Source organism: Haemaphysalis longicornis, unplaced genomic scaffold (genome assembly GCF_048455015.1).
Source record: "Haemaphysalis longicornis isolate Haplotype H1 unplaced genomic scaffold, Haemaphysalis longicornis Haplotype H1 scaffold_8, whole genome shotgun sequence".
In the NCBI taxonomy this organism is placed as follows: Eukaryota; Metazoa; Arthropoda; class Arachnida; order Ixodida; family Ixodidae; genus Haemaphysalis; species Haemaphysalis longicornis.
This window is the reverse complement of record NW_027526445.1, coordinates 132730951-132749957: the sequence shown is the minus strand read 5'-3', so window position 1 is coordinate 132749957 and position 19007 is coordinate 132730951. Positions and strand designations below refer to the sequence as shown.

Genomic DNA, 19007 nt, shown 5'->3' with positions numbered 1-19007 from the left:
CCTCTCAATGGCTGAAAGCATATTTTATGCCATGAAGCTTGGCAAGCAAGCTGCTTTGATGTTTCCTAAGGTACCAGCACCCTAGCTTTCACAGTAGCTTCTGATGAAGTCATGACACTCATCTATTTCTGGCAGCTGTCCTCACGGTAGGGCCAGCATTGTCAAAATGCTTGGCAGGAACTTCTTTCCATACCTGATAGGAACAAAATAAAGGTGGCTACAAAGACTTTATTAAGAGTTTAACTACCGTCTCTTAAGTGGCCGGAAGTGCTAGTTTGTTTAGTGCTCAGTTCAGAACTCGACTGCCAGTGGAAATGAGTGGCCATGTTATCTTACTGTGCTGCTGCGTGTGCTCATAGGTTGTGGTTAGTATTTTGGAATCTGGCGGGAATGCACAGGTGGAGGCTACTGGATCACAAAAGTGGCGGAGAAATGGTGCAATAACAATGAAAGATAAGTGGCGCAGAAACGGCAATAGCTCGTGTAGTGTATCACTCCGCTGAAGCAACGGACCCTGATGTCAACACGGGCACGCGTTTTGATACGAGATTGTGTTTAATGCATAACATCGTCGTCTTTTTCACACCTAGTTATTTTGTCGTCACTGGAAGAATTTATCAGCAGACTAAGCGCGAGAAATCACGGTAACGACTCAAGTCACATTCAGAATACTCGCAGTAAGGCACCGTGCGGAGTAACAGCCGTATGCAGTGTGAGGCACAGAGGCAACTTGTGTTGTTGTTAAGTTCTAGGGAGTCGTGCGCCATTGTTCGTTGGTGCACAGCAAGGGTGCTGGCACCATCGCGACTTGGCCAGCCAAAAACAAGCACCTGCGTTGGGGAGCTGCCCTGTGGAGAAAGAGGGGGTGATCAGACTTTGGGGCACTGAACCACAATATGTTCATTCATCTCCCCGGTGTTCTAATTCAGCAAGTGCCTTTTGCTCACCGCTTGTGGCAAGCATCAGCTGGCTAGCACATTCTCTGCCTCCCCTTCCACTTTGAGCTGTCCCTGTTGCTACACATCACCCACTTGTGGCAGCACCAAACGTGCCATGCCCCCTTTGGTTTCCCTCATTTTGAGAGGGTGCAGTAAGAGTTCACAACAGCAGCAGTGCTACTTCAATGGGTTCGTTTTATGTACAAAGCAGGTGTGGAGAGGCTGCGAATGTAATGTACCATGCTCTCTGCGGCGTACAGGCCTTTCTGCTGTGCGTCGTACATCTTTTGGTAATTACCTTTTGCAAGTGCCAGTAAGGATTATCATCGTCATCATATTAAATGCAGAGCATTTCTTTAACTCACGATGTCACCCGTTCTAGTTGTCCGTAGTAGTCCGCACCCCTCCCCCTACACTATATAAAAAAATAATACTTACCGGCGCCTGGTTTCGATCCCACGACCCTGCGGGCGGAACGCAAGGTACATGGTGCTCTACCCACTGCGCCACAAAGCCGACACAGAATGGAGGGCTACGAACGCGCCTTATATCCTTGACTCATTCAACACCTGATCCTGGTGGGTGACTTTAACGTGGACATTCGCAAGGACGATTGGCTCGTTAGGCGGTTGAGGGAGTTGCACGGTTTCGACTGCGTGTCTGATCACAACGACGTCAACAGCAGAACGCCCACGACGATTCACGGATCGTGCATCGATCTCGTCTTCGTGTCGTCGTCGTCGTCTGCGTCTACGTTGCGCGTTCGACCGTTGCTTCCCGATCCCTTGACGGTCCACTTCAGCGACCACAAGGCCGTCGTCCTCGGTGTCGTGCAACAACACCAACAGCAGCAGCAAGAACAAGAACAACTTCAACAATGACGCCTCCCATCGACTCCCTCGAATGGGGGGACTAACTCAACCAGAGGCATCTAGACGTCGACAACGCAACAACAACAGCCAGAGAAGAGAAGAATAATAATCATACCCACCTGCTAATAAATGATGTCACGTGACCACGTAATTACGTCTCCTCATTTAATTACAATACAACTACCAACAGCAACAAGTGCAACAACATTAATGTAACGCAAACTACATAACGTCGTGCGCCCCCGGAAATGCTCTGCATTTGATCGTGCCCCTCGCGAGGGGGATGTTTAGTTTCCTGCCGCAGCAAGAACCAGGCGGCCTCCTGCGCAGACATTAATGAAAAGCGCCATTTTTCGTTAGCGGTTATCAATTCTTATATATCCTTCCCCAAAGATATCATCGTTGGAGTCGGTGAAGTGCTTCAAAAAATTTTAAAAATTAGGCTTAATATTAAAAATATGCAGATGAAACTGGCAACCTACAAGCCAGGGTGCTGATGTACAAAATCTTTGTTATTGGAAAGCACAGTAGCGTTTTCGTTTTTACTTTTATATCCAATTCACGTCATTATTTGATGCTTCATAGTAACTTTTTACGTCCGTTGGCGGATGTAATTCGGACTTGTACATACGTTTCTGTATGTACATGGACGTACAGTGGCCGTCCAAACTGGGCCTTGGATGTTCGGCTGTATTTGCTACCTGCTCAAACCACTCCCTTCAAAGTTTCCAATTTCGTACCTTGAGAAAAATTTTAGTCATTATTTAAGGTTATAGCAGAGTCCTTCAATGCTTCTCTGGTCATGAAACTCCCGGCTAAGTTTCGTACGGGGACAAAGGCTACCGCGAGGGGCGCCACCGCAGATCGGAGGGCGTCGGGCGGCCGCCGCTGCTCTGTAGCCAGACCGGCAGGCAGGAACGCAGTATCAGCATGCCCGTTCGCACCAAATTTTTTCGCCTCTCACAAAATGATAAGTCCATTTGAGCGGCCCACGACACGTAAAGCGAAAGCGCACTGCTGATAAGGCGGCGAGCGTCTGTTTCATCTTACTCCGTGGTCCGTTCCCTGCCAAATGCGCTCTGAACACGCCCCCGCTGCCTTCCGATCAACACCAGCGCCGCGGCGCAGCAGCGTACGAAGTTCTCCCATAGCGTGTCGGCGAAGTTTCACGAAAGGGCATTGAAGGACTCTGGTTATAGTAAGCATTTTGTCGCTTGAAGGTTACCAAAAAGCCATAATAATTTTTTACCTTGCCAATTCCGTTGCTTCAGGATTAATTCTATACCAGAAGGGAATTTGAAAATTAAATCAGTTCCACTCAATGTGAAAGCTGTCGGAAAGTGGGGAGCCCGCCAAAAGGGTCTGTGGCACCCTTCCTTGACTAGTTTCAGTATCATCCTGGCGTTATAATACCGAAAGTGGTCAAGGGAGGGTGCCACATCCCCTTAAAAAGCCCATTAAGACACACTGGATTGAGTTTTAATTAATGCCTGGCACATAAATGCGATAATTCGTTGTTTCCTTATTACTTATTTGCGGCCAAGTTACAGCAGCACCCGTGGCAACGGCGCAGAGCAACGGTCATTCTTTAACATTGAAAGTGAGGCGGTGTGCATTTATTGAACAATTACAGTTGGGAGTTCCTGTAAATCTTTTGTAAAGTGTATAAACAGTAGCGTTGTGGTTGCGATACAAAGTTTTACAACGCATCATCCAAGCCAGGCGCAGATCTGGGCAACCCTACTATAAGGCCAACAGGCATACCCTACGGTGACAGTCATATTCGCTCTACGTAACTATTCTCAAGTTATACTTTGCACTCATCATCATCATCATCATCTCCAGCCTACTCAGAATCACTGCAAGACGAGGCTTCTACCATATACAAACACTCCTGTCCTGCGCTGCTCGAGTCCGCTGTTTACCCCCGAGTTTCCTTATTTTATCCGTCAATCGAGTTAATGGCCTTCTCCCTTTTCTAGGCATATCATATCTTGGTATCCACTCTGTTACCCTAATTGTCCACCGGTTGTCCGTTCGTCTCACTACATGACCATCCCAAGTCTATTTCTTTTTCTTTACTTGAACTGTGAAATCATCTACTTGAGTTTGTTCCCTAATCCAGGTAGCTCGTTTCCTGTCCCTGAATGTTATTCCTAACATTCGTTCCATGGCCCGTTGAGCCGACCTATTTTGTTTAGTAAGGTGCGCCAAGTTTCAGCTCCGTATGAAGATTGTATGTGTGCGCCGGTTGTGACAGAGGTAGCTCACTGTTCATTATTTAGGAGTGCTTGCCGAGTGTTCCCCAACCCATTCCTATAGGTGACCGGTAAAAAGCGCAAAGGCTCATTGGGACGTCGTCTGCTTCCGACACTTCCGGTTCGAGATTTCGCCTGGCCTCCCGTACGCCGGCGGCTTTCACGCGCGTGTGTGCGCGTTGTTTATTTCTCACAGAGTGCTTACCTTGTAGAGGATCCCCTAGTATAATTCCTCGCTGTTATTTATTTAATGTGCGATGAATCAGCGGTTTTTTTTTTTCGGTGGAAACAGATAAACAACAAGCACACGTGCGCGTGAAAGCCGCCGGCCTACGGGAGGCCAGAGCATATAGGCAGAGCTCTCGAACCGGAAGTGGCGGGGCTCCGCGGGAGCAGACAGCCTTTGCGCTTTTTACCGGTCACCTATTCTGCGCCGGATTTCTGTCCCGTGGTTGGTGTCAGCACTTACCATCTGTCCGTTAGTTATATTCTTTTACTCACGGCCTCCGTGATCGGCTGCCAGCGGCGCGCAGAGCTCTCGAACCGGAAGTGGCGGGGCTCCGCGGGAGCAGACAGCCTTTGAGCTTTTTACCGGTCACCTATTCTGCGCCGGATTTCTGTCTCGTGGTTGGTGTCAGCACTTACCATCTGTCCGTTAGTTATATTTTTTTACTCACGGCCTCCGCGATCGGCTGCCGGCGGCGCGCCGGCGCGCCGCCGGCAGCCGATCGCGGAGGTCGTGTTTTACTTCTAGAGTTTCGTTTCCTAAGCTGCGTTTTTGGCATGCTTATTCCTCATTAATTTCGATGTATTCATATTTATTCTTAACCTCACGGCCGTGCTTTCGATTTAGTTTCTCAAGCATTGTTTGTTTGTGTTCTGCAGTCTCACTCAGCAAGACAATGTCGTCCGCAAACGGCTTAAATATTCCCCATTTATCCTTATTCCTATGTTTCCCCCAGTCAAGCTTTCTTAACCCCTCCTCCATACATGCTGTGAATAGTTTTGGCGAGATCCCTAGCAAACAAGGACGTCCGCGGAACGTCCGAAATACAGCCGAACATCCAATGCCCACTTTGGATGGCCACTGTACGTCCACTATATACTTGTATGTACATTTTGGGCCGTACAGTGGACATCCAGAAACGGATGTAAAAATCCGAACCTGTGGACGTACACATTTATTACGAAGCATCAAGCAAAGGCCTAAATTGAATATAAAAGCGAAAACGAAAATGCTACGTTGCTTTTCAATTAAAAACATTTTGTACATCAACTCCCCGACTTGTCTATGGCAAATTTCGTCTGCATATTTCTACAATTAAACCTATTTTTTTCACCTTTCTGAAGCACCTCACCGACTTCAGCGATGAGTTCTTTAGGGAAGGATATATGACTTGAAAACCGGTAACGAAGCATGTGAAGCTAGTTCACTGTGTTCATGTATGCCTGTCTGCCCGGTAGTGCGTTGGTCTTGTGCGGCGTAGTATACATTGTAGGAACATAAGCTTCTCGTTGTGTGGTTCGAAGGTTTTACTGAACATCCAAAGTACAACCAATTTCGGGCGTCTGATTGGACGTGCGGAAATGTTAAATCCGGACGACTAACGGACGTTTACGGTACGTCAATCGGCCCTGAAACGGACGTCCTACGGATGTCGGCTGCAGCCGGAATGGAAGTACAATGGACGACCGACAGACGTTCTGTGGTTGCTTGGGATGGTATCTCCATGTCTCACGCCCTCTCGGATAAGAAATTTATTGCTTTGCTTGTGAATGGTTGTCCTGCCTGTGCATTCTTTACATATGTCTACTAGAAGTTTTAAGTAGGTCTCCTCTACTTCCTGGTCTTTTAGTGCTTCTAGCACGGCGGCGGTGAGTACGGCATCAAACGCTTTCTCATAATCTATAAATGTCATGTAAAGGGTTTTAGTGTACTCTTAGGGTTTTCCTATCACTTCATTGACGACATCGATGTGATCCAGGGTTGGGAATCCAGCCTGTCACCTATGCGGCTAACTGTAACTTTGGTAAAGAGCTTCTAAACAACAGAGTAGACTGATGGGTCTGTAATTTTTGAAATCCTTGGGATCACCCTTTTTATGAATAAGAATAATGTTGGCATTTTTCCAGGCTATGGGCACCCTTTGAGTCTTCAAGCATTTCGAAAATAGTACAGCGAGTTTTTCCAGTGCAATATCGCCTCCCTACTTCAAAAGATCCGTTATGCCGTCGCCTCCTGCGCAGCTTTGCCTATTTTCATGTCCCTGAGAGCTTTTCCAACTTTCTCTTTAGTTACTAGTGGGTCATCGGAAGTTGAGCTTGTACGCTCAATAGTTTCCCCTGGTCTAACGTGGCTGGTACACAGCCTGGTGTAAAATCTTTCTGCTACCTTTATTATCTCGTGCAAGTTGTGCGTAATGTTACCCCGCTCATCCCTGAATGCGTACAACCTGTCTTTGCTGATGGCTAGCTGTCTCTTAGTTGCTTTCAAGCTTCCCCATATCGCTGCCTTGTTATATCGACCAATGTCGTTCGTTTTACTTCTGCTAGTCAGCTTCAACAGCTTAATTCAAACTGATCTGCCGTCTTGACACTTTCATGTTTTTACGTTTGGCAATTAGTTCTTTCGTTTTCTTAGTTTTCCAGTTTGTTCCCTAGATGTGAATACTTTGCACTAATTGATAAAACTTTTAGATGCCAAGCATCTCATGCTCGGGGCTGCGTCTCTCCCTCCCTTGTCGTTGTCATTGTCGTCCGCCGTCCGCACCCCCACTGCGCATGCCTGGCCAGGCACCGCTGATGATGATTGTGGCAGGATGCCCCTAGGGATTGGCAAACCAAAGAATCAATCACAAGATAGCTTCGCGTTCAACCACCGTCGTCATCTTCCCGTAGGGGAACCCTGAGTACCACACCCCCACTGCGCATGCCTGGCCAGGCACCGCTGATGATGATTGTGGCAGGATGCCCCTAGGGATTGACCAACCAAAGAATCCATCACGAGATAGCTTCGCGTTCAACCACCGTCGTCATTCCTCCTCTCCCCTCCGACACTCCTCCCCTCTCCGGCATTCCTCCTCTCCTCTCCGAAGCTCCTCTCCTCTCCGGGATTGCGCAACGAATGGCAACACCTGCGGCTCCGCGCACGATAATGCAAAGAAGCTTAGGGTTAGAAACGCGACGGTAGCCGCTGCATACTCCGCTGAGGGCGCCACTGTAGCTCCGCGGTATAAATGACGCGCGCGCGCGCTCCGCTCCCCTCATTCTCCTCCCGCAACGCCGCGATCGAACTGAAAACTAATGGGAACTTGAGTCGACCGCCTCCGCATACTACTCAGGGTTCCCCTACGGGAAGATGGTGAAATTTTTGGGGGTTACAGCATAGAGTTTCATACAAATAACTAGAGGGGAAACTGGCGCTAGTGTCAACGCGAACATGGCAGCGGCGCTTACGCTTCAATGGGAATGATGGGTAGTTTTGGAACCGGATTGCGTAGGATCAAAACGGGCTTATGGCTGCGCAAATTGTGTTTTTTGACAAAAAAGCTCTTATTGCCCGGTCCTCCGTTTACAAATTACATGGCGAACAAAAAAGTTAGTGACGAAAAACCGGTTTTGTACGAAATAAAACGGCGCGTTTAAATAAAAAGCAGACGCGGAGTCGAGAAGGTTTGTGGAGCAGGTTTGCCATTTTCCGCCAAGTACAGCAGGACGCGGACTTCTTTAAAAACTACTTGTAAAAGTTTCGGCACTGGTGGTTTGTAATAGTAAGAGAAGTTTTGTGCTCATAAGAAAAAATAAACCGATTACCTTTGGAGAAGTTATTCTTGCGTGAATTAGTGACATTCATCAAGCTGCGTTCCTATCAGCCGCCGGTGCTGCTGTTCTACGCCGTAGGAGCCGGCGTCCGCACGAAAGGTGTGGCTGTTCCAAGCGATTCGCAACCGTCGTCAGCTTTGACAATACATTGCTCTGCCTAATGAGCAGTGCCGCAACTCCTAATTAGCAGACTTCGCCGCACAGAGCGCCGTCATTTGAGTTTTCATGCTCGCTGTGCGGCAATGCATTGACAACCCACCCAATTCGCAACTCTGGTTATAAAACATTCCACTCAGGGCGGCGTCAGTGCACGCGAGGCATGCAGTTCAAGGAGAAACTTATTTTTGATCACTCCTCCCAACACCCCGCATAGGCAAATGCGTTCATGTAAATCCAAAACGAAAACGAAACTGCCTGCAATCCATAGCAAGTTCTACGAGCCATCGAGCGCCAATCCGAATCCACAACTACCCATCACGCCCATTGAGGCGTACGATTGCAGCGCCAGTTTCCCCTCTAGTTATATTGTAAGAAACTCTATGGGTTACAGGGTATGCCAACATCATTTTAAAATCATGGGATGTCGCATCCTTGTGGCGCGGCGCCAAGCTTTCTTCTATAAAAGCCAAGCCAAGCTCCACCAAGCCAAACTGTGCATAGCATAGAGTGAGAAACTCTATGGTGCATAGAGTTTATACTACTGACTAAGCTGTGGCCCCACCAAGGTTGGAAACAAAGCCGCTTTTATCGTTTACACCAGTTTGTTTCTGTACCTTTATTTCAAAACGCACCACGACAGGTTCCAGGTAAAAGTAAGAATCGACAGTAATAGAAACTAGGAAAATTAAGAAAAATAAACATGAACACTGCACGTGATCACTGCAGCACCGCGAAATACACGACGTGCATTCGGAATGGCGGAAATGCTCGCCGTTTTTCATTTCCAGCCGAGAATCTTGCGGACCGACCCGTACAGTAGCGCAGCCCTAGGCTCGCTGTTCATGACGAGGAACACAAAGGGCCGGTCCACCGTGAACTTGGCCTCGTCCTTGCCTTCATCCTGTTTTTCACCCTCTGCGTCAGCGGATGGGTGCAGAGTCCCAGATCCATTTGCTGTGCCCTGCAACGCCGCGGTTAATTGAGAAACTAGCTGCTTTGACGTTGCCGTCCACGGAATGTTCTTAAAGGGACCATGCAATACTTTTCCCAACTTTTTCAAAACCTTAAATGCTTGCACAACGTAGACAACCAACACATCCAGTCCTTATATTAGGGGTCGTTCATTCCAGAAGCCGAGGCTTCTGCACACACCTCTTTGCAGTAAGTGAAAGAAAGCGGCTGTGGTGTAACCGCTGCTTTTTGCACGCGATTGACCCTGAGTAGAAATCAAGACTTCCAAAATGCTTTCTCGCCTGGACACATTGTACCATTGCCTCGACTGAATTCGGCTTACACCAAAATAGTTACACCAATAGTTAAATACGGTGGCAGAAACGCCAAGGCGCCAAGAATACACTTATACACTGCATGCTTCGTCCCTCCACAGGTTTCACGTTAGGGGAGATGGCACGCTATTTTTCGCCTTAGGCTGACGACAAATTCTTACTGCGACAGTTGTTCTTCTGCAGAAACAGTGTAACATATTTTTTTTTTTTTTTGGAATGTGCGGCCTATATGGCACCAAAATAGCGCTTTTGATGGAAGATATAGAACTCCTAGTACACGGCCTGGTAACTCTAAAGACACTGGACTAGTCCCTCAAAGCAGCACCAGGCTCTAAATTTTTTTCCCTATTTGTGGGACATTGGTCACATTTTAAAATTGTGAATTCTGTGACGCGATCTAAAAAACATAGGCCGTCAAGCACGGTAAGCCACGCCAGTTATTTTTTTCCCTTCCTGCCCACCTCCTTCTAGGGCCTTTTTTCCTTTCATCCGCAATCCTCAGCAGTAGGCGATTGTAAACGCCAGCAAAACTCTCATCCTTTTCAATAAATAATCTCTCTCTCTCTCTCTCTCTCTCTCTCTCTCTCTCTCTCTCTCTCTCTCTCTCTCTCTCTCTCTCTCTCTCTCTCTCTCTCTCAAAAAAAAAAAAAAACGATGTTTCCTTTCTTTCCCGGTCTTGGTGTTCTTCAATTGCTCGAACGTCGGTGTAGCGGCTATTGGCCGGCTTTCCTAAAGTTGCAGCAACGAACACATTCGATAGCCACTCTAAAAAGAAAGTCACAAAAGCAAAGCAGAAACGGAAAGCGTAACTGCTGCGACATGGAAATCAAACAGTGCCGCTCCGTGCTGGCGATAATAGCTTTCGCAGTGCTTCAAGACGCCAAGGAAAGAGCGAAAGCTTTTATCGGAAGTGTTGAAAGTTTTCCTTGGGTTACTTAATAAACACAAATCTTTTGGTCTTCCCGCATGTCTGTCCCGCGATTCAGCCACCCGGCCAAAAAAAGGAATTCTTAAATGACATGTTTAGGCAGTCAAAACGTTTCCAGATTACTATATCTGGTAGCGGTGTTCATATACTTCTCGACATTGTTCAGAAAAAAGAAAACATTAGACATATTTGTGGTAAAACATAACTCTACGCAACTGGTCCTCGCAGTGTTCTTTTAGTTTGAATTACATGTGTTCTTGGTACCTTTAATAGCAAACAACGGAAACGGGTTAGGAACACTATTTTAACGACAAAATACAAAAACGGACTCATGCCCACGCCTCCTGGTCGTGCATCATCATCATCATCATCACCAGCCTCCCACTGCAGGGCAAAGGCCTCTCCCATTAATCTCCAATTACCCCGGTCCTGTGCTAACTGCGACCAATTTATCCCCGCAAACTTCTTGATCTCATCCGCCCATCTAACTTTCTGCCGCCCCCTGCTACGCTTGCCTTCTCTATGGATCCACTCTGTTACATCGAGCGCCAAGCCCGATTCAGTAACAAAAAGCCCCAACAGGTGGCGCGCCAGCAGTGCGGAAGCCATACCATTAGTAAATAAGTACAAATACTTGGGGATCTGGCTTAATGAAGGAAACGGGTACCTGAATGCCCATGAAGAACACCTATCCTGTCGGGACTGGAGGTTAACCAAAAGGCAGTCGGCAGATTAGCACTGGGAGCTCACAGTAAGACTACAAATGAGGCGGTACAAGGCGATATGGGTTGGGCTTCATTTGAGGCGAGGGAAGCGCAAAGTAAGATACGTTTTGAGGAGCGGCTGCGACATTTAGATGAGAAGAACTGGGCAGCCAGAGTGCACAGGTACCTGTACCTTAAAAGTGTGGACACCCAATGGCGGAAGAGGACGCGAAAGCTGGCGACTAAATATACCTTGACCGCGGCAAATAAACAAGGGGGGGGGGGGGCAGTTAAAAAGCAAGTGAAGGAAACAGAGACGCTCATGTGGAAAGAGAGGATGGAAAAGAAGGGATCGCTGGGAATCTACAAAGCAAGCAAAAAAGAGATCCGGAAAGAGAACTTTTATGACAACAATAAAGGTAGTGCGTTGCTCTTTGAGGCGCGGGCTGGCTGCTTGAGAACTCGAACCTACATAAGCAAATATTCGTCCCAGGATGAGACATGTGTTGTATGTGGCAGGGATAAAGAAACAATCGGCCACATAGTAATAGGATGCCAAAAGATTCAGCCGGATAGAATTGGGGGGAAAGTCCTACTTCCTGAGGCACTGGGCTTCGCAATTGATGGAAGCATTAACTGGTCGGCAGTAGGTATTACTAAGCAGCGGCTAGAGGCAGGGAAGTCGATAAAATAACATCCCAGCCAGGGGTAGCGGCAGGGCAGAATTAAAAAGAAATCCGAGTTGAGGGACTAAATTTAAATTCAAACCACTGAGATAGGCTAGATGGCGCACGCCGTCACCCCGATTCAAAGGGGAGGCCTTTAATCATCATCATCATCATCATCGTAGGAAAACTGATTAGCATTTGGCAAACCTCGACTGGGTTAATCACGGGAGGAGCGACACGGGAGCGCAACAGCGTGGGAGATGGGCAGGGGAGAGACAAAAGGTAGTTATGTGGCATGTCTGGCGGAAGACTACCGTATTCCGACTTTTACAGCATAGCGAGCCGATACACGGTCGTGTCTTCGTCGGTGACCAGGGCCCGAACAGCAAACGAAGACCTGAGTTTTCCTTATGTGGAAGACCCCCCGAAGGGCAGGTATCGGTACCATTACGCTGAATTGCCTTTTTTACGGGCGAACCCCCACAGGGGCTCGGGCTGCCGGCGTCTCCTTTCGTCGTCGTCGTTTCATGTAGTCCCGGTACTAAAACACCGGGACAATCGTTTTCGTCTCGCGCTAGAATGCTCCGTGCTTCAAAGACACGAGACTTACAGCAAAGCTGTATACCTGCACCCCCAACGGCTTCATCTCCGTGAGAAAAAAAAACGCCAAGGCGCCAAAAAAAATCACTTATACAATGCATGCTTCGTTCCTCCCTAGGTTTCACGTAAGTGGAGATGGCCTGTTTTTTTTTTTTTTTCTTGACACATTGGCATTTGTCATTCCCTTTTCTAAGACGTTCATTTAATCAATCAATTCCAGAATGTGGGACAAACCGTGCTTAGGTTGCCATGGTGGTGAACGGAGAGGAGGCTCAGGGGAAACGAACCTATTGTCTTTTTAAAAATTAAGACGTAAAGCACGAAAATATCCTACAATTTGAAGGCATTTCCAACAATGAGAACATTCAATTACATCTGTCCTGATCTTAGCTGTAAGGTGGCAGTTTTTTTTTCTGTCCTAGCTGGAACTCATATCCCAGGAGACCTGCCCTGCTTGTTACTCCTCCTTTTACCCCTGCACACGTGACTCCTGCTGCAGGCTGTGACTCTAAATCACCCAGGGGTCGGGGGACACAACATTTCAGTGTCGCAGTCATCGACAAACAAAAAGAGCCAAGGAGGCTTTTTTTATATAGTTTTTTATCCCTGTTATATATATTTTTTTTATTCCTCCTGTTTTTTTTTTCTACTTTTCATGCTGTTCCCGGCAATCCATTCTGCTACTCATGCAGCTCGCTATCCTGCTTATGAGATGCCCTAACCGAATCAATTTCTTGAACTACAGAATTATGGACTACATTTGCAACCACATGAGAGTGGGCCCCGGTAGCTTGCAATGATTGCTGTGCACTTTCCTAATTCGCTGCTTGACAGTATACACTCTCACTCCATAGGTCGTACACAGTGTGCATCTCTCTTATCGATACCTGGGCGTTGGCGACGCTGGGCATGCGGCCGCTGGAGCGCTCTCGGGCGTGGAAGACGGCCACGTGTCTCGCAAAGGAGACCATGGGGCTGTTGGGCGAGTCGCACAGCGTGGAGAAGTCGGCGTCTTTGCGGAACGCGTCCCTGACTCCCAGCGCCGGCAGCGCCTGCTTCAGGTCGACCACGTCACTTAGGCGAAACATGGGCAGTCTCACGCTCACAGGACCTGCACGCATACATGCCCCAGCATTACGGGTCATCCTGAAAAGGGATAGGCCCAAATCAAGTAGCAAGGTTTTCAAAGAGACCATAAAGGCAAAATACAACATTGTTCAATTTGAAAAAAAAAAAAAATAAAACTAGCCTTCGGGAAGCCACTCAGCCCTATTCCGGTCACGAAAGATGTTCTTAACCGAAAAAACGCAAGAAATATCTGAAAATTTCAAACTCCACGCTATAGTGAAGAAACACGGGTGACACGGGCAAGAGAGACGCAATATGACCAGCACCTGGATATAATTACGAACCTCTATGTAACGAATTCTTGGATTTAACGCAATTTTTTTCATTCCCAATTGCCACACCCAGTAAAGCCCATGTGTTTGCGACGTCTATGTAACAAATCCGTGAGGTGGTAAGGAGCATCTCTGTGCCGGAAGGAGCATTTCTATGCCCGATTCATGCTGTAACCCGCGAGGGCGCTGTTCTTGTATCGTCGCTGTTCATCCCTCGCCATGCAGTAAACCAGATGAGCTTTTGTTCTCGGCTCTTTGTCGCCGACACCGGGGCAGCTCTTCTGCTCGCCGCTCGTTCACCACGCCCCCACTACATGACGGAGACGCCTTCGCAAATGTAACAGTACTTGGATCTCTTCCTTCCTTCCCCATGTGCCGCGTCATAAGATATCGACCAGGACGATGCTACTTCCCGTCACATCTTCCTTTGAGGTCAGAAATTGCTATCGCATTTAACCCGTGCCCTTTAGGCCTATGCCTCGCACTGCCGCGGTGTCGGCCGTGCCCTCACCGTTGTCGGCGAGCGCGTCGAGGCACTGCACGATGTGCTGCGGGGTGAGCTTCCTCTCGAGGTCTCGCAGGCTCTGCGACTCGTCCGGCAGCAGGATGACCATGCTCTTCTTGCTCTCGCGGTACGGCAGCTCCAGCACCCGGACGCCCAGCGCCGCGTTCTCGCTGGTGCGGAAGTGGCCCGTGTGGCTCATCATGCGCACCACCTGCATGCGCCCATTACCTTCCATCTTGCCTCCACTGGTGTCTCTCATCAAAGCGCAGTAGCGGCAACCAAAAGTCGGGACGAGCACTGAGATGAGACGTGCTACTTGTCGGACACCTCTTGTAAGCAACCAGCGCCGTCTATAGTGATTTCCTCGGAATACTCCATATATTATTTTGAGCCCTTACTAAAACAACTCCGCTGTTCGGCCTCAGTAGTGTCCATAAAAGAGAGGGGGCCTCAGAAGCCTATGGGTAAAATCGCGTTATTGGACTGAATGGTCTGTGTTCAAGAACTAGCAGTGCTTGAAGTTTTTCTCTTGTAGAATGTTCTCTTAGCTCAATTGTACACATTTGTTTTCGTAACTTTGGGTGGTATGGCATGTTCTGTGACTGTTTAGAGGCGGTGCGCGGCACACAAACACGTTCATTTAGCGTTTTGCATCAAACCATTAGTGCCAGGCTTGTACAGTCATGGACAAATGAAATGAGAACACAAAAATGTGAACCAGAACACGTAAAAATAAAAAAATCACGAAACCCTCGGCGTAACGATAACGATGGTTGAACGCGAAGCTTTCTCGTGATGGATTTTTTTGGTTGGCCAATCCCACACACAGAGTAATGTGCTACTCTGGAGGTATACGCACCACTGTTCTATAACACCAACAGCGCCACTCTCGGGTGTGCACTCCGGTCTAATGTTTGGGTTTGAGGTGTACCTGCTGTTTGGCGTTAAGTAAGCAATTTTTGGGTGGGTGCCAGCTTGTGGTGTTAAACCCCAAAATGTGAAGTTAGGCCTCATACGTCCTCAACCTCAAAATGGTTCTTGTGGCTAACAGCCTTGCGGCACGCAGTGCAACACCATTCTTCTCGTGACGGATTCTTTGGGTATTTGGCTGCTCTGAGTCGAAGTGCAGCAATCGGATAGATGCCGCGGCTTCATAACGCGACTGACTCAGATTCGATTCCGGCCACGGAAGGTTTTTTTTTTTTTGTTTGTTTCACTTCATCCACTATCATTCGTCCTCATCGTCGGAGAAAGGTGGCTTTTCTGCTGGAAGTATTAGCGTACAACGGCATCAGTAAGGACACTAAAGCTTCGCTTTAAAAAGAGATATATAGTAGAAATAAAATAATGGCTATCTAGCGGTATTTTTGGAAAGGCACGTTTTCAATGTTTGTTACTGTAATAAGCCCACGCGACCATTTCGCTGGCACGAAGCGAAATAGAACTATTTGTGTCTTCTGTTCATATTTTCTGGTTCTCGTTTTATTTGTCCTGCCTGTACCTATCTAGCAAGAGGCTCGCTTATCAGACACCTCATTTGCAGTGCGAAGCACGTTGCACCGTTGTAATGTTTTGCAAAAGCTTTCCTGCGCGGCTGGTATTAAATACGGAAGATTGGCAATTGTGTTTAGTACCACGTACGTCTTTAAAAGCAGCCTCTACTATAGGTGCCAGACAAACGCAAGATGTCATCCTGTGTTTATCTATGAGCAGCAACCTTCCACACTACTTACACAAACTCAAAATGTTTCTAACTAGTTCGCTTGCAGTATGCAAAATATCGTGCATTTCTGAGAGGGAACACATCGCGTCCACAGTTGCCGGGTATGGTACCGAGACCAGTGCGCCGTACCACGGTTTCATCGAGTGGGTGGGCGTACCTTGGACTTCTTGTGCGTCTCATGAAAGACGCCGCGCGTGACATGAAACTGGTCGCGCCACTTGCCCTTGATGAACAGCAAGCTCAGCAGGAACAGGGACGTGGTACGATCCACCTGCACGTGGGCGCATTGCCGCATACTTTGCGCCACGAAACAAGCTATACGTAGTGGTGACACCAGCAGTACTGAAAAAACTACGAACCTGTCCGGTCGAAAATTACAAGAAAAATTTCCGCAGTCAGTCGTATTTTCGTGTGTCGTACTGTCGTCTTGTCATATTACTGTCGTGTCGTGATTATGATCTTCTCTCGTCGTGTGCCGTTTTCCTGTTTTTATTTTGATGCTCCGAAGGGCCGACTTGCTGTCTTGTCGTGGCCCTGATGTTCCATCAGCAGTTGCACATGGTTTGAATGTTATTGCCCATTGTGAACAGTAGCGTAAATGGCAGTTGCGTTGCGACTATACAGGAAAGTTAGTCGCTGAGAACATTAACTTTGTCGTTACGACGGAAATGTGTGTCGTAACAACAGATGGCTTTGTCGTAATAACAGGACCTCTGTTGTCGCAACAAGGTTTTTTGTATTACGATAGGAATTCTTGTTAGGTATTTGCTGCATTGCTGCTGTGATTTTAGAGTGGGTGGTGCAGTGGCTGTAAGCTCGTTTATCGCGAATACCCCGTTATTGTCTCAGCTTAATCACACCCGCTAAACGCGTATACCATACTGCAGCTTCGAATGGGTGTCTAACGGTGAACGCTGCTTTGCTGTACTGATTCAGCAATTACATTCAGACTGCAGTATCTATTCCACGACCGGTCGCGATCTATTCAAGCAATACGGCGTTCAATTAGGTGTAAATGAGCCGTATTTTCTCCATTTTCTCCGTTCTACATTTTCTTCGTTCCCAGAAAAAAAGCACCTCCAAGTGGAAGACATGATCAAGCAGTTCCACAGTGCCTTTACGCTGATCTAGTTTGCACGTTACAGTGTTTTATAAAGGGAACTTCCTCTGATCTGTTCCCTCGAGCTCCCACAATGGTGCATTGCGCAATGCTTCGCGCTACCCCACCTTTTTTTTTTTTATTTCGTGGGCATAGATTGGGTACGTCGGCAAAGTTGCTCGCCGTCGATCTTTCCCAAGTAGTGACAGAAAGGAAAACGCAAGAGTGCGTAGCTGCGGAGCGTAGCTCACTACCTGCCTGCGCCGATTCGCCTGTCGTACGCCGTCTCTACGGGTTCCACGACTCCCGTCGCCGCCTGTACGTGTTGTAAAACTTAGTACTACGGGGCGCCAAGAGAGAAGGAATGAACGACGTCGGCGATATGTCGATTCTGAATCAACAGGCAGCCAACACCGCTGCTAAAGCAAGCAAAAAAAAGTGATCTTTGAGACGGTTAGAATGCAGAGCGGGGTTGGCACGGTGTGCGACGAGCGGGCGAGAAACGCCGTACTATGGCCTCTGAAGCCGGAACAAAACGTGGACATCCGGCCGAGTTCGCGAGAGAGCGGTACGAGGTGATCACCCATATTCTTGAAGATCCATCAAGGATCTTCCACTGTTCTTTGTTGCCCACACCCTACAGTCACTGCTGACGCCCTCGTAATCTCGTCAGCACTTTAACGTTTTCCCCGCAAAAAAACACTCTCGAATTCTTCACATTGCGCAGTTACCTCTGACCAGAAGGCGGGTTCCTCAGCCGCCTTGCACGAGAACGAAGTGAGCGCCCCGATCCAGGTGGTCATGCGTGTTGGGAACACCACGCCGTCCGTTGGGTCGTTGGCGAAGTCCTCGTGCTCCACTCGGCACCACTGGCTCAGCCAGTGCCTGCGCGAAAATACGTGGTAGCTGACGACAGACATGCACGCGTCTTGCCGTCCGCCGCTCTCTTGCCTTGGAGCTCTAGGCGTGGGGCATAACTGTGTCGTTTAGAGGGTGAGTTTGTGCATGTTAACCATGTGAGTAATCTGCGCGAACGACTCACACCACAGAGAGATGAGAGCAGAAGGACAGGAGCACACTGCAACTAATGCAAGTACCGACGCTTTTCTGTTACACGCAGGTCACGGGCATATACACTGAGCCGCATATTGCATGCCAAAGCGCGTAAAAAGGCTTGGTAGCTGCCGAAGCTCCTGGCACCAAATGTCCCAAACGGTCGCTATGCCCGACAAGATCGCTCCGCTGCAGCTTTACGAAAACGCCGACTTAAATGGTCTCTGGTAGTGCAGCCGGAGCGCCCCTACCGGATGACACCGTGTGCAACCCTACTATAACACATTTGGAGAACAATTGTGCAAAGAAATGGTGACGAACAGGGCGCGCATAGAACCATTTCGCGCTGTATGTGTCACCATTGACTGTTCATGCAGCAATCAGCTGCCTCAAAGCTTTGCCGAGGGGTTGGCATTCACCCCTTGTCAGATTGCCTTTATAGCTTAGGTGTTAACGCTACATGTATTAAAGAATGTAGGTATGCACACAACCGAGAAATTGCCTCAAGAGAAGCTCTAGAGATCCATGAGTTTTCATTGCTGGGCTATGGTCTGTTGGTTAAAGAGTAATAAATGGCATGCCGCAAAAATGTAGCAAACTATAGAAAGTGGTAACTATTTTTATAGAGTACCACTGATACTACCACGTATAAGAGGCTAAAGGCGCTCATAAAGGTGTCAATAAATATAACTAAAGGCAGTCATAGAAAAGGCTGTAGCTGACTGTGCCAAATAGAAAAAACAAACCCCAAAAGTGACTTTCTATAGCTGACCATACGATATTTTAGATGCGGCGCATCTCTTGCTCTGAGGCATGTCCCTCCTGCGTCGTCGGCGGCGGCGGTGGCGTCCATCCGCAGCCCTCCTCCGTTCGCCTCTCCCACAGCTGTGTGCAACACTCTCACTCCGGCGCATTAGCATAACGACAGCTGGCGGTTCTCCTTGGTTGGCGCGCGCTTCGCTGCGTTAACAGCTGCTCCGTTGCGCATGTGC

General features: G+C 48.2%; 1 protein-coding gene across 2 annotated transcripts in view; it reads right to left on the bottom strand.

Moving 5' to 3' along the window:
* Positions 1-8652: 8652 nt before the first annotated feature.
* Positions 8653-19007, bottom strand: part of LOC144149500 (iris-like) — a 72614-nt gene continuing 62259 nt past the window's right edge. The window contains exons 3-7 of one of the 2 annotated variants that reach the window (XM_077681089.1): positions 17694-17847; positions 16021-16134; positions 14147-14351; positions 13123-13346; positions 8653-9010 (exon numbers count right to left, since the gene is read on the bottom strand). In XM_077681089.1, the coding sequence (XP_077537215.1) occupies positions 8828-9010; positions 13123-13346; positions 14147-14351; positions 16021-16134; positions 17694-17847 (880 nt within the window). In that variant the 3' untranslated portion in view covers positions 8653-8827. The remainder of the gene's footprint in view (positions 9011-13122; positions 13347-14146; positions 14352-16020; positions 16135-17693; positions 17848-19007) is intronic. The other variant, XM_077681094.1, reaches the window with a different exon arrangement.